Source organism: Phlebotomus papatasi, chromosome 1 (genome assembly GCF_024763615.1).
Source record: "Phlebotomus papatasi isolate M1 chromosome 1, Ppap_2.1, whole genome shotgun sequence".
Taxonomy (NCBI): domain Eukaryota; kingdom Metazoa; phylum Arthropoda; class Insecta; order Diptera; family Psychodidae; genus Phlebotomus; species Phlebotomus papatasi.
In genome coordinates this window covers 5210601-5225145 of record NC_077222.1, presented here as the reverse complement: position 1 = coordinate 5225145, position 14545 = coordinate 5210601, and the positions used below count along the sequence as shown (strand labels likewise).

Sequence of the window (14545 nt, the reverse complement as noted above, 5' to 3'; positions counted from 1 at the left end):
AATTGGACCCCTTATGCTTTCCCACTCCTATTCTCTTATCCCCCGACACGGGTAGCCGCTCTATATCACAGCTCTGTGGGCAATCAGTGCCGTTACTATATCACAGCATCCCTTCTCGGTGTGTGTTTTGGGCTCAGTGACAGTGAATATTTGTATCGACTGAAAGTACCACTTTCATGTCAAAACTCGTTTTCGTACTAGCCTGTATTGCATAGGCTGCGTTTCACTTTTTTTGCCAATATGCACCACTGACATTACTATTTATTAATTCACTGGACGAATTCAAAGCCGATATGGCATGAGAAATCTTTTTCTGCTGCTGCTCAGCTTAGAACCCGAGACCTCGCAGTCATAGAGCCACTACTCTATCCACTACATTGACCCACTTAAGGCTCCCTGGTATCATTAACATGCCCCTCATTTTCCTCACCCGTCCTCTTTCTCTCCAAAAATAAGTTTTTTTTTTAATTGATAAAAAAACGCCTATGATTTCCTATGTTTCCCATATGTTTCTAGCGAGCCGAAAAAACTTTTAAGTTTATTAGCTGTTTTCTGTCATTGTAGAATGAATTAACAAAACATACTAATACAAAATAAAAGCCAATTTAAGAGCGAAAAGGCAACCGAAAACCCTAAATTGGCAACCTCCGTAGTTTTGGAGATATCTCGTGAAATGTGTACGAAAACAGGGAATAAATTACACTAAAACCGGTCGCATTTTTCAGAGCTAATATCACCCCCTTGGTCATAGGTATGTTTGAACGAAATGTTGACCTGGACCTGGACCATCTCCAAAACATATCCAAAAATAAAAAAAAATCGTAGGAGCCGTTTTCGAGAGAAACCAAAAAGAAAAATGGTTTTGGAAAGGGTTGGGGGAAAATAAAAAAAAAAACATCTAGATATCTAGATATCGTTCTGTTATTGGGGGTCACCGAAGACCGGAACTTGATATCTCTTACCGTTTAAGCTCTAGGACGGTGACAAGTTAAAAAAAAGTCGATTATATAACAGCTCTCTCTTTGAGTTAGAGCAGTAAAAATGGTATTGTTCATGACTAGATTTTTAATTAGTATTTAATTCTAGATTACAATAGGAGACACTAAGGATTACATCTAGTTAATTCTAGCCCAAATTACCGGCTTTAGAGAGATCTGTTTCATTAAATAAAACCATTTTTCTATTGTTTCTTCAATTTTTTTTGAGTTTCATTTTATTAGAATGCTGGAAAGCGTGGAAATACTGATAAATGGCGGAAACTTGATTTTTTAATTTAAGTTAAAAATTTGATTGAAAACAATTCAGTTAAAGATATTTTTTTTGAAAATCGTACTCACTATCTTTTCGATTTTTTTTATTATTTATATACAATTTCAGATTAAATCTATAAAATTCACAAATCTGAAGAAAAACGTTGAGGGTTTAATTTTGAGAAAAAATCTTTGCAATTTAAATGAGCTCTCCAGATTCCAAATCTGAGGATAAATCTTCAGTATTGGCGACTTTGTAAACCTCAGCCCCTTCCTCATAGCTCACTTTTTCTTCCGGAATCTCTTCGTCGGATACCGAACTCAAGATATCCTGCAGATTCTCATCTGTTTGATTTTCCACTGAGCGCTTCCGCTTTCTACTCTTCGGACGCTTTTCGAAGGATTTCTCACTAGAACTGCTCCTTGAACTTTCACTGGAACTTGAGTCAGAATCCGAGAAATCCTCTTCACTTGAAATATCTTCCCGAGCTCTGTATTGCTTTGGTAGATTCGAATCATCAAAGAGATTGTGCTTATTGCCAGTGGAGGATTCCGATGGGGAATCTCTTCTTTTGGAATCATCTGGTGATCTCTTTTGCCTCTTGACACTCCTGGCAATTACTCTCTTCTGATGATCTAGCTGAGGGAAGAGATCCTGGGAATTTTCTAGAGCCTTCTTCGCTGCATTCATCTCAGCCTGCTGGATGCTGTGTCCTGTGGCGCAAGCCAATCTCTTCTCACGGAAATACACAGCAACCGTGTAGACTCTTGTATTCGTTGGTCCAATTGACTCAATAACCTTATAAACCGGGATATCCGGTTCCCCTCCATCCATCGATCGCAGGGTTAGGCAGCATTGCTGTAGCTTCGACTTTGGATCATTCCAATCTTGATTCATTATAAAGACATTGAGCCTAGGGAAGAGGCAGACATGGCAGAAAGTCTGGCAGTACTCTAAGCCTTTGTCCACATAGAGAGCTCCTAGAAAAGCTTCGAGCAAATCAGCTCTATCCTTGGTCTTTAACTCAGCCTTGGGATTCGAGTACACAGCAAATTGAGTCATGCCCAGATCATCACAAACCACCGCCTGTGTGCGATTATTGACGAGCGAACTCCTAAGTAGAGACAAATGACCTTCATGATGTTCCGGAAAGTGTCTGTATAGATACTCCGAACAAATAAGTTGCAGAACAGTGTCCCCGAGAAATTCCAGTCTCTGATTTGAACCCAAAGTCAAGTGAGTAAATCCGATACTGCGATCAGTAAAAGCTCTGGCCAGTAGACGAATATGATGGAATTTTACCCCAATGGCATCTTCGAATTTGGTCAAATTCTGGAGCATTTGATAAGAAGCAATCCACTGGCGATCACCTAGTGGTTCCTGCTCTTGCAGTGGATGCGGAGGATTATTCTCCCAAATCCGTTTGAGATCATCAGACTCTAGAAACAATGCTGATGCAAACACTTTATCTGCCACTTCGATTCCACCATCGAGAAGCAGGGCTCCCATTAGAGCCTCAAAGCAATTTGCCATTGCATGTCGAAGTTCCAATTCGTGACACAAATCTGATCCATGAGCATAAAGCATGAATTCTTCCAAATGAAGTTTCTACAAAAGATATTTATGTTTATATTTAATAAGTAATTTATAATTAAAGTAAATTAAAGTAAATAAGTAACTTTATTAGTATTAAATAGTATTAAAAAATCCATTAAACTTTCTTCAATAAATAAAATAAGTTGACCGTCAAATTAAAAATAAAAGTTAAGCCAAGACACAAACCATATAAAAATAAATTCCGCAATTTTGAATACCCCGTTTTTTGTTTTCTCAATAGCTCCGCTCCTATGGCATCGATCGGGCTCAAATTTTAGTATGTTATAGCTGGGCCTTAAAGCTCTCGATCAATACCAAACTTAAGGTCCCCGACCGCTCTGACCCGAGCTATAGGGGCCCAAAAAATTCTTAAATTCGTAAAACTACCGCTAGGGGCGCTATTATTAAAAAGATTTACCAATTTTCTAAGTTAAATAACTCAAAAATTCTTTTGTGCTTCGGGCTGAAATTTTAGTATGTTGTATCCGCTGATTATACCTATCAAACAAAAAAAGGCAAAATCATTTTGGTCAGTAAAAAATTCAAATTGGTCAGTAAAAAATAAAATATAGTCAGTAAAAAAATATGGTCAGTAAAAAGTGAAATTTGGTCAGTAAAAAAATCAAATACGGTCAGTAAAAAATTTAATATGGTCAGTAAAAAACTTTAAAAAATCGGAAAAAATTAATTTTGGTCACTAAAAAGTCAAATTTGGTCAGTATTTTTTTTTTAAATCAGTAAAATGTGAAATTTAATCAGTGGAGAATTAAATATGATCAATGAATAATAATTTAGTCATTAAAAAACTAAAAGGGAATCAATAAAAATTAAAACTTTGCATATCCGGATAAAAAGTATTGCACATTTCGTATTGCGGAAACTTCGTATTTTACCATTTCGTATTTCCTAAATTTTGTACAAAAATTAAACAGGTGCTACTGATAACTTTCCAAAGCACAGAAAATTTCCCTTTGCCTCAACAAAATTGATCAGTAAAAATTGAAATTTTCTGTGCTTCGGGAAGTTATCTGTATCGTAACTTCCCGAAGCACAGAAAATTTCAATTTTTACTGATCAATTTTGATTTTTCACTGACCAAATTTGATTTTTTACTGACCAAATATGACTTTTCTTCGACCGAATTTGATTTTTTATTGACCAAATTTTATTTTATACTGACCAAATTTTATTTTTTACGGACCAAATTTAATTTTTTACCGATCTTTTTTTAAGTTTTTTTACTGACCATATTTTATTTTTACCACATTTGATTATTTATTGACCAAATTTAATTTTTTACTGACCAAATTTTATTTTTTACCGGCCAAATTTTATTTTTTACTGACCAAAAAGTCGCAGCAACAAAAAAATACTTAAGTCGATCGATAACCCCTGACCCGAGATATAACAATTTGACAATCGAAATTCGTTATATGAACATTAGGAGCGCTAGAGTCAAGAAATTAATTCAAAAACAAATAACCCTATTTATCTTGGCTCCTGAGCAACCAATAACACGTTCTTTGGCAAAATTATAGAGAACATTCTGGTCTACATTTCAGCCATATATCACTTTTCTCTCAGTTCATCCAAATCCTTGATGTTTTGATTTAAATACAAATATTTGTATAATTTCACGAATTTGATTCAAGATAACTGAATGGCGTCCCCCAACTTCAGCTCTAAATCGAATTTGCGTATATTTCGAGTTAGCTCACATTAAGAATTTCACCTAGATAAACCGGTTAGGATTATCTGTCTTTTTAATTTTTTATTATTATATGGAGTATGTCTCGGCTAATTGTACACTTTTTTCTAGAATTTTCGCCCTTTTATACTGTTTATCATTTTTATACATTTAATATTTTAGAATTTGTAACAAGAAAGCTTATAATCATAATTGTTTACAATCTTGATGAGAGGATAAGTATTTGTAAAGCTGAAAAATAGTAAATCGTGACTCACACCTTGATAATTATACAATGGCGCTTATTCCCAGGTGTTCCGCTAATCTCTATTAAAAATTGTTGTTCAAATATTTTTACAGTAATTGGTTTTTGGATTATTTACATGTTAGAAAAATAAATATCGTTTTCACGGAAAGATTTGCTATTAGGGTGTGTGTCTTAGCTTACCCTGAAATTTGTTACAAACTTGATTTTGAATTTTCACTCGACTTCTTTTTAGGTATTTGATGAGAAATAATATAATTGTGGAGCATTTATAAATATCAAAATGGCGAATATTAGCAAATCCCAATACGACTTTATTTCAGAAAGGTATGTGTCTTGGCTAATCTTTTTTTTTGGGTTTGACGGTCAATATAATTTACAGTACTTACCTTAGCTAGCACAGCCAAATGCTGATTCTGCACAATAGCAGCCCTGTAAGTTGCCAAGCCTCCTTCTTCTAGATCCGGAAACATGAAGAATAGATGAATGGATGTTAAAAATTCCACAACTGCATCTCCCAGGAATTCCAGCCTCTCATTGTGCGTGATATTGCTGTCTGTCTCATATTCTTTACCAAATCTCGACATGATATTTATAAGGGTGTTAATGCCTCTCTTCCTCGTGTTCATATAATGGATTTTCCTGTCACCATATTCTGGCTGACGGATTCCACAATTTGTCAAACTATTCCTGGCATGATCGGGATTTGTGCCAAAATTCTCTTTGTACGACGGATGAGTTAGGGCCAATTGGAGGAGATACCTATTCTGAAATTTGTATCCAATATTCTCCTCAAGAACATCCAGAGATCTATGGAAGCGCAAGTGGCATGTTAAGACAGGAATAAGCATTGCATGCTAAAAGAAAAGGGGATTGGGATCAATTGGAGCACTTTCAGTATTTTCAGTGGAAGTTGTTACCTGGACCATATCGCACATAATCCCGGTTCTATGGAAGTTTTTTGAACTCACAGCAACAGTGATATTTCTCTTCATTCTCCCAAGCATTCTCATCTCTTGCAATTTAGCCTCTTTGGCCTCCAGGCGTCTCTTGTCGTCGTAAGTCGGCTTGGACATGTTGGCTATCAAGTGCCTGTACTTTACATACTCCCTCCAAGCCTTCTGATACTCCGGATTCCCAGCATAACTGAGCTGAGGAGGTCTTATGCCGAAATGGACAATCACGGGATGTATAACACCATCAGAATCTCGACATTCCGGCAAATCTGACACATTCCTGTCCAGTTGATCAACTCTCACGGAACATGGCTTCATACCCGGATTGGTTACCACCATTCCCTTAATGTCATCTACATAATCCTGCCAAATATTCTGATTGATGTGCAGCATATCCCCAAGAGTCTTTCTATCAACTAAGGGTCCGGAATTGTCCAGAAGATACCTCAGCACTTCACTAATTGCCAAAACTTCCTTGCCATTGTCCGAGAGATCACGCACAAAACGAGGAAGGAAGTGAAAGAAAGGACAGACATCCGATGAAACGAGATTGGGCTTGAGATTGAAGTCCACGAGCTCCAGGAGTTCCCCAAAGAGAAATGCATAGAATAAATCTAATTCCCTGATGGTAAAATTCTCTGGCATCTTCTCCTCCAGGTACAGCACTGTGTACTCAATGTTAAACCTGATAACTTTGCACGTTGGCAATTCGCCAATGGGCACATGAGACAGCAGGGAAAATCCCTCGAAGAGGAATTCATGCTGATCATATTTGATGATTGTTGGTGTTTTTGTGAGGAAGTTTGTTGGTGGAGAAATTGTGATACGATAGTGATAGAGTTTGTCTGCATTATTGCTGTTCAGCTGACACCTCGGGAAACCATTTTCCCCAGGATAAATCCCATGCCTGATACCACTTCTTCTGGATTTTGCTGAACACCTACACAATGGTCCATCATTCATTTCTCCTGGATCATTGTACCACAAATCCGTGTGCAGTCGATAAGGATGATTGATTTTCTTCGAAAGTTCCTCCATTGTACAATCCTCCTCGAGATCCAGGTCATCATCCGAAGATTCCGATGAGGAACACTTTTCTGATTTGTGCCTACAGAAGCGTGTCTTTCGCTTCCTGGGTGGAGGATTGTATGGAGTCTGTGTTCTCTTAATCTTCCCAGATCTCTCCACTAGCTCTGCCTCAAATAGCGAGCACAGGGCATCGAGTCTAGCTGTACCCTCCACCACATTCTCTGACACTCTCTTGTAGTAGATATCAGCAGGTGATGATCGGATCCAGTGTTCCTTTTCCTTGTCATTGGCCAGTTCAGCCAGTTTCCTCGCGATATCCTCAGAAGTTTCACAGTAATTCCTTCGCCATTTGGCCAGGAGGATTTCCCTCTCAGTCTCTTTCTTTTTTGGCTCACTCCGGCGACTCTGACTGCGACTCTGACGATCTCGATGGGGCTCATCGAAACGCCGTCGAGATGACTCAGAAGACACCGAACGACTGTCTCGAGCATCTCGTGAATCTCGAGAATCCCGCGAATCTCGAGATCTTCTATCGTAATCTCTAGACGATCTGTGACTTGAATAGGAAGAACTTCTTTCCCCATGTCTCCGTTTCTCCGAATCCCGTCTTCTAGGACTCCCCCCTCGTGAGCTCTTCGAACTAATCTCACGGGAAGAACTTCCGGATGGAGGATTGACTACAGGTGGTGGAGTTATGTATCTTTTCTGAGGAGCTACTGCAGGAATTGGCTGCTGAACTGGAAAAAATCCAGGTGGAGGAGTCCTCATGTGATAATTCAGGCTATCCCCCGAATAACTTGCCCCAGGGATTGGTGGTGGCATAGTTGTGGGCAGAATATGGGGATATCCCGGCGGAGGCTCATTCAAATTCGGTGGAAAATTCATAACTTTTCACTGGACAATTTTCCGCACTGATATAGAAAAACACCGCGTCCGGATAATACAAAATGTCAAAACCACATGATAACACGAACACATATTCAAATAAAATAAAAAATCGTTGTGATACTCAATCCGTTCGCAGTTCACAAACTCTCATCTGTTTTCCCTTTAATAAATTTGTGTCTGTTAATTATTCCAGAACAAAATGCCCCTCCAAAGACTGATAAGGCAATGTCACATCATTTTGGCATCAACAGCCAAATACACCGGTACGAATTTTCTCAGAGTAATGTCTCAAGGTGAGTGTAAAAAGATAAGAATAATTTTTTTTAAATGGGCTTTTAATTATTCAGCAAAATTTGCATCTTGCAGGGAAAATGGACGAAAATCTGGTGTCAGTGACTGAAGCTAAGAGATTCGTTAGGGATTGCTTCCAGGCAGCGAAAGTCCGGGAAGAGAATGCTCAAGCAATGGCAGATCTCCTGATCGAGGCAGACTATCGAGGGCACTTCAGTCATGGAATGAATCGATTGGGCAAGTTTAACAAGATAGTGCCATATTATTAGACGGGGTGGTGGGTGGGATTCTTAATAATATCTCCTATTTATACGTGGAGTTGTATGATCTCTTGATCACAAATTCCTCGATCACAAAAGTTAAGAGAAGATTATGAGCTGGAATTATCTCCCAAATTATATTACTACCGTTAAATCAGAGGTCAAATTTATGAACCATAGAAAACTGATTATTCTCTCTATTCAATTCGGATTTTGGCAATTTTCTGCATAATAATTAGCGAAAAACGAAACCAATTATCTCATACAACATACCATGTCCCATTTATCCAAGACACATTCCGTTTTTTTAAGCAGAGGCAAAATTAACGAGCCCGTCAAATACTTGCACTTCCATGGAGTTCCTGGAGTGGTGAAAATCGTTTGCGTCTTAAAGGCATATCACTCTAAAATTGCTGGGTGTCTTGGTTAACACAATAGTCCTTTCGGGAGAGTCGTTGTGATCAGTAACAGATAGCTAAGAATAGGGTAAGTGTACCAAATTTCGGCCAGCTTCCAATTTCGGACACTTTTTATGTTTCTCAAATGTCTATAAACTTTTTGCATACTCTAGAGATCATACAATACAAAAAAGTGACAAAAAATGTCGCTCCGACGAATGAAATCTTCTGTGCATTTGTATGAAAAATTTTGTGATTTATTCTAAAGAATTTTTATTACTTTAGATACTTTATTTTATAAAATAGAGAAAGTGTAGCAAATTTCGGCCAGCTTTCAATTCCGGCCAGCTTGCAATTTCAGCCACTTTTTGTGTTTCTCAAATTTCTATGGATTTTTAGTTTTTGCATACTCTAGAGATCATACAATGCAAAAAAAAAGTGACAAAAAATGTCGCTCCGACGAACGAAATGATGTGAAAAAGACTTCGTCAATGAAGGTGGCTGAAATAGGCCACCAAAGCTATGTCTACATTTTTATTCATTTTAAAATGTATTAAGAATGATATTAGAGAAAGCAAAGACGACAAAATATCTACAAGGTTCGAAGCAACACTCCTTAAAAATAAGTAACAAAAAAATTCAATTCGTATTAAAAATATTACTTTTCAAATTTGAGACTTTGGCGCTTGCATTAAACTATGCCGAAATTTGGCACACTTACCCTACTCCGTAAAACAATTAAAACAATTCATTAAATTAATTGTTTCATTTGTAATAATTTTTTCGGGCCAGTCGCATGATTAGGGACCGAAATTTTTCGGGCGTTGCTGTGATCAGCGACAAAGTGATTTTAAATTGATGAAGAATTTAATAAAAAGAATAATTTATAATGCAATTTTGTGTAAAGTTATGCATTAAGACTTCGGTACACATTTTAGATCGGTATAATTTCATGAAATCAAAATTCGTGTCCCTTTCTCTGTCAAATGATTTGCATAAGTCTATCTCATTCTTTCGGTCTCGAAATTGAACAGAACTAAATTTAATTTGGTGTGATGTTTAAAAGAAGAAGAAGAGTGCGAAAGAGTAGACCAGACGTATACAAGGCTGTTAAGAAAGAAAGGGATGTGAATTTTGACTTGATGAAACTTTCTTGATCTAAAAGGTGTGCCAGAGCTATAAGAATATTTTTGCAATTGAAATAATTTTTTTCGGACCAGTCGGTGTGATCAGCGACAAATAGCCAAACCATCGATCATTTTTCGGGTGACATGTCTATTATATTAGCCAAGACACCCATCATTTTTCGAGTGGTAGTCTTTTTGACAAGGGCCTCTCAACATTCATTTTTTGTACGTTTTTGCATAGAGGCACTGAAACCAAATGGCAAGCTTTTTCTAAAGAGAATTGACTTACAGTAGAGCTTCGCTATAGTCCATATTTGGTTTCATGTAATTTTTTAAAATTATCAAAGACTTTTAGTATTGAAATTGCTCGATGGCTTCCACGTTCTTTGCGATTGTGATACTTGTCCTCGCTCTGTTCATTATGAATCACAACTATCACAACTACTCAATAAAGTTTGCCAAAAATATGAAAATAATTATGAAAACATTGCATGTCGCGTACTAAAAAACATAACCTAACTTAAAATCAGTGTTTTGAAATCAACGGTCGATAAATTGTGGACTATAGCGATTGTCTATAGCGGGCTTCTACTGTATCTATCTAAAGCTATCTATCTAAGCTATCTAAAAACGCATATTTCGTAATGTTCGTCGAAATAATACAAGAACAACGAGCAAATTTGTTTAAGTTGATGAGTTTTATGAGGCTTCATGGACCCCTGCATTTTGGTCTAGCCAAGACACAATCCATTTTTCGGGTGGATGTCAGCTTACTTCATTGCAGTAATTTTTGCCCTTTACGTTGGTATATTTGACATGATTATAACTTAATGTTCTGCTCGCGTTTACTAAATAATTTAAAAAAATGAAATCCAACAAAGGACTCACACATAGCCGAGACACTTAAAAAAATTTATCATAGACAAGAATCCTGAGGTGGAATGATAATTTTTCGACACTATCGAATCGATAGAATCGATAAATCTGTATTTGTAAGATTAAGTCTTTTAAGTTAATATCTATAATAGATACAGGAGATGTAGCTATCGTTTAAATTTTTCAGAATCGACAGTCGATAGGGTAAAATGAGATAATTTGGAACAATTTACAATTTGGGACATTTGAGATTTTCTCACTGCTTTAGATATTCATAAGGAAGAAACGCTCTTCCGTTTTTTCTTAATTGTCTTTTTCTTCTATTTCGCGATCTTTGTTTTCTTTTTGTTCATTTGAAGCAATGAGAAAATCTCAAATGTCCCAAATTGTAAATGGTTCCAAATTACCTCATTTTATCCTGGGGTGGAATGATAAGTTTTCGACACTATCGAATCGATAGTATCGATAAATCTATATCTGTTAGATTAAGTGAATAAGAACTTTTTACGGATTGTTGGAACATTCATTGTGAGTTACAGGAAGTGCAGCTATCGTTTAAATTTCTCAGAATCGACAGTCGATAGTATCGAAAATAAGTTATCTATTTTTTTTTGTCTAGAAATGTACATCAATGATTTGGACATGAAGACAACGGATGGCAATGCAGAGCCAAAGATCTTAAATGAAACCCCAGCCACAGCCTGGATTGACGGACAACACGGACTGGGAGTGGTAGTGGGGAACTTTTGCATGGATCTGGCAATCAAGAAAGCAAAAACCGTTGGTGTCGGTTGGACTTGTGCCAAAGGATCAAATCACTACGGAATCGCCAGTTGGTATACTCTTCGTGCCATGCAGCAGGGACTCATTGGAATATCAATGACCAATACATCTCCCCTCATGAGCCCTACACGGAGCAAAGAAGCAGCCCTTGGAACCAATCCCCTGTCCCTAGCTGCTCCCGGAAACCATGGAGACAGCTTTGTGCTAGACATGGCGACAACAGCTGTAGCTGTGGGAAAAATCGAAATGCAACGCAGAAAGAATGAACCAATCCCAAAAGGTTGGGCTCAGGATCCATCAGGAAAGCCTACAACGGACGCTAGTTTGGCCTTTGATACCGGGTGCTTGATGCCTCTGGGCGGAGAAGAGCTAACATCGGGTTACAAAGGATACGGATTGGGAGTTCTTGTGGAAGTGATGTGTGGAATAATGAGTGGCTCTAACTATGCCTCAAACATCCGGAAATGGACTCATGCTGGAGCTGAGGAAATTGCCAATTTGGGACAATGCTTCATAGCTGTTGATCCCAATTGTTTTGCTCCTGGATTCTCTGATCGTTTAACCGATCTGAATGATCTATTGCGCGGACTACCATCTTCTGACCCTGACAAACCTGTTCTCGTTGCCGGAGATCCCGAGAAGACGCATATGGCTAAGGTTGAAAAATCCGGAGGAATAAATTACCATGTGAATCAAGTGAAAACTTGTATGAGTCTCGCAGAGCGACTCAAAATCACTCCCCTTCAATTCATCAAATAATTACTGCAATATTTTTATAAATAAACATTTTTCTTTTCTCTCGCGACTTCTTCTACTTTCGGCTCTTCCTTAGTGAGAATCCCTGACCCTGGAACATCTGGAAGTCATCTTGATCATCTTTGGCTTCGCCATTGCCCTTATCTGGTCGCACGCTACGATCAAACTTGAGTAGTCCGTAGGGATGATCATAGTCTGGAATCCCTCTTGTGTACATCTTCTTGGGCAGTATTGGATCAGAACCATCGGACTTCTTTTGTTTCCCATCCAAACGATTCCCTTCGCCGGAAAATGCCACAAATCCCTGGAGATCAGCCAAATGTTCCACTGCATCATCCTTCATGGGTTCATCTTCATTATTTTCCATCTCTGGCTCAGAGTACCCTACCGGAGCTGCAAATTCCACATTCATGTCGCACTCAATAATTGTCACTGCATTACCTGGTCTCGTTTCCAAGACACACAATTCATATATCCGGGAATTGTATTTGATAGCAATGAGATCGCCCGTTGTCAAACATGCAAAATTCCTCAGGGCATTCTCAAGAACAGCCTTGGGATTGGTAATATCCAGAAAATCTGGACTCTGAGGCTGAAACTTTGAAAAAGTAGCCACTGGAAGTGATACACTCTCAATCTGTATCATTTCTCCTTCTTCCAGCAGAAGATTCCGCATCATCCAGTAGGGTAAGTAAGTTTTGCCCTCATCTGCTACAAATTCCAGGACACCTGCATGTGTCACACGATTCTTCTTGACATTGGTCAACTTAAAGAGCATTGGATACTCAACATTGAGCCTTGTGAGTTGATCCAGAGCCGACGAAGGCATTATTACTGGAAATTTATATTAGGTTATGTCTCTGGATTTTGTCTTTCACCTAAATATCCCCCTAGATTACTCACTTTTTCCACCCTTTTCAACATCATGCCTCTCATTTCCCGGCAACATAGATACAGAATAGCAATTGTAGTGATTGTTGAAGGGACGATTGAGGTCCGGAAACATCATGTTTAAGCCTCCAAATTGAAACTGAACAAAAATAGGCCAATTAATGCCATATTCTGTTACTTTTTACCCCAAAAATAAGCATATTCTTACCATTATTCCAAATTTATCTTAAATTCCACTTCACAGAAGATGCCACAGAGAGAGATTTCTACAAAATTTTTCAATATAAAAATGCTATTTTTACAGTGACTTGCAGCTGGGTATTTTCCTCTTTTCTTTGTTTTTACTCAAAAAATGTCAAAATCAGCTGATGGACGCCAAAACATAGAAGGAAACATACCCTGTAGCCGATCGGCCGCAAAGTTTCACAGTAACAGAAAATTCCCTGGAATTTGTCTTTTATTTTTCCGCGAGAGTTTCCGTGGAAATAACGCTAATATTCCGCTTGGAATTCTGCGGAGTTATCAGCTTTTTTTCGCGTGGATTTCCTGGAAAAAAAAGTCCGAGGAATTTTCTTGCAAGATATCTGAGAGCATTCCCTGGAAATTGATTCAAAATTTCCTTTGAATATTCCGAGTATATTTTCTGATATTTTTCCGACCAAGACTCCATGGAAGTAAGCGCGAAAATTCTGCAATTATTTTTCGCCCTAACGCTATAATTCTTGCGAGCTAGACATACTCAAATGAACGATATGGTAGCAATATTTTCAAATCAAAAGTAGAACAATTGAGTGTTCGTCTGATAGATGAATAGGGGAAACTGGGGCACCACCAAACAGGGGTACCACCAAACACTGCGATTTTTTATATAGGTATAAGATTTCAGAGAATGAGACTTACATGAAATTATAGATACTATAGGGATCCTTGTCCAGAGAAAGAATGATCCACATAGTTCAAGTAGTTTAGAAATAAGAACCTTTTCTCGCAAAATTGTGAGATTTTGATAATTTTAGTCATTTATATATCTACCTGGAAAATAAAACTGAAATAAGCTAACATCAAATTTCACTACACCAGTACTTTCCTACATGTTTTGGGATAATATTTATGTATCTACTAAAGAAATTAATGCTCACATTTTTTAAAAGAATATAAAATCCATCACAAAACAGAGTTTGGGGCACCAACAAACAGGCAAATTTCTCACAATTGTAGATATCGCGAGCGTAGCTTGAATGGCAAAATTTTTCCTCTTATTTTTCTTACTCTTCATCTCCCTCTTTGTTCGATTTCAGAAATTTATATCTATTCATGAGATTTTCATTCAAGACTCAGGAGAAATATAGTTTCAAGAACCCAATTTTGCATTAAATGATTCTTAATGATTCTTAAATGATTTTAATCAAGAATTGACGAATGATTTCTCGATTTTATTACAAATAATCAGAAGAGCGCGCAAAATTTGAACTTTAGGTATAGTGTTTGTCA

The 14545-nt window shown here is 37.6% G+C and overlaps 3 protein-coding genes across 3 annotated transcripts; 1 reads left to right on the top strand and 2 right to left on the bottom strand.

The window, feature by feature from the left end:
* Window positions 1–1063: 1063 nt before the first annotated feature.
* LOC129798537 (ribonuclease 3) lies at window positions 1064–7793 on the bottom strand. Its single transcript, XM_055841737.1, has 3 exons — window positions 5720–7793; window positions 5189–5656; window positions 1064–2859 (listed from the first exon to the last, which is right to left on the bottom strand). Exons 1-3 carry the CDS (start codon window positions 7667–7669, stop codon window positions 1450–1452), a joined length of 3828 nt encoding a protein of 1275 aa, XP_055697712.1. The 5' UTR covers window positions 7670–7793; the 3' UTR covers window positions 1064–1449.
* A 78-nt stretch (window positions 7794–7871) lies between these two features.
* Window positions 7872–12212, top strand: LOC129798538 (uncharacterized oxidoreductase YjmC). Its single transcript, XM_055841738.1, has 3 exons — window positions 7872–7965; window positions 8039–8200; window positions 11244–12212. The coding sequence occupies exons 1-3, from the start codon at window positions 7872–7874 to the stop codon at window positions 12164–12166; spliced, it is 1179 nt and encodes a 392-aa protein (XP_055697713.1). The 3' UTR covers window positions 12167–12212.
* LOC129798539 (ubiquitin fusion degradation protein 1 homolog) lies at window positions 12178–13436 on the bottom strand. Its single transcript, XM_055841739.1, has 3 exons — window positions 13263–13436; window positions 13067–13193; window positions 12178–12997 (listed from the first exon to the last, which is right to left on the bottom strand). The coding sequence occupies exons 1-3, from the start codon at window positions 13263–13265 to the stop codon at window positions 12219–12221; spliced, it is 909 nt and encodes a 302-aa protein (XP_055697714.1). The 5' UTR covers window positions 13266–13436; the 3' UTR covers window positions 12178–12218.
* Between the last annotated feature and the right edge of the window lie 1109 nt (window positions 13437–14545).

Coding starts and splice junctions, on each gene's coding strand:
- LOC129798537 (XM_055841737.1), bottom strand. CDS start 7,669: ATGAATTTTCCACCGAATTTGAATGAGCCTCCGCCGGGATATCCCCAT. Junction 5,657..5,719: donor TTATGTGCGATATGGTCCAG/GTAACAACTTCC, acceptor CTTTTCTTTTAG/CATGCAATGCTTATTCCTGT. Junction 2,860..5,188: donor ATTTGGCTGTGCTAGCTAAG/GTAAGTACTGTA, acceptor TATCTTTTGTAG/AAACTTCATTTGGAAGAATT.
- LOC129798539 (XM_055841739.1), bottom strand. Junction 12,998..13,066: donor TGTTGAAAAGGGTGGAAAAA/GTGAGTAATCTA, acceptor ATAAATTTCCAG/TAATAATGCCTTCGTCGGCT.
- LOC129798538 (XM_055841738.1), top strand. CDS start 7,872: ATGCCCCTCCAAAGACTGATAAGGCAATGTCACATCATTTTGGCATCA. Junction 7,966..8,038: donor TCTCAGAGTAATGTCTCAAG/GTGAGTGTAAAA, acceptor TGCATCTTGCAG/GGAAAATGGACGAAAATCTG. Junction 8,201..11,243: donor TCATGGAATGAATCGATTGG/GCAAGTTTAACA, acceptor TTTTTTGTCTAG/AAATGTACATCAATGATTTG.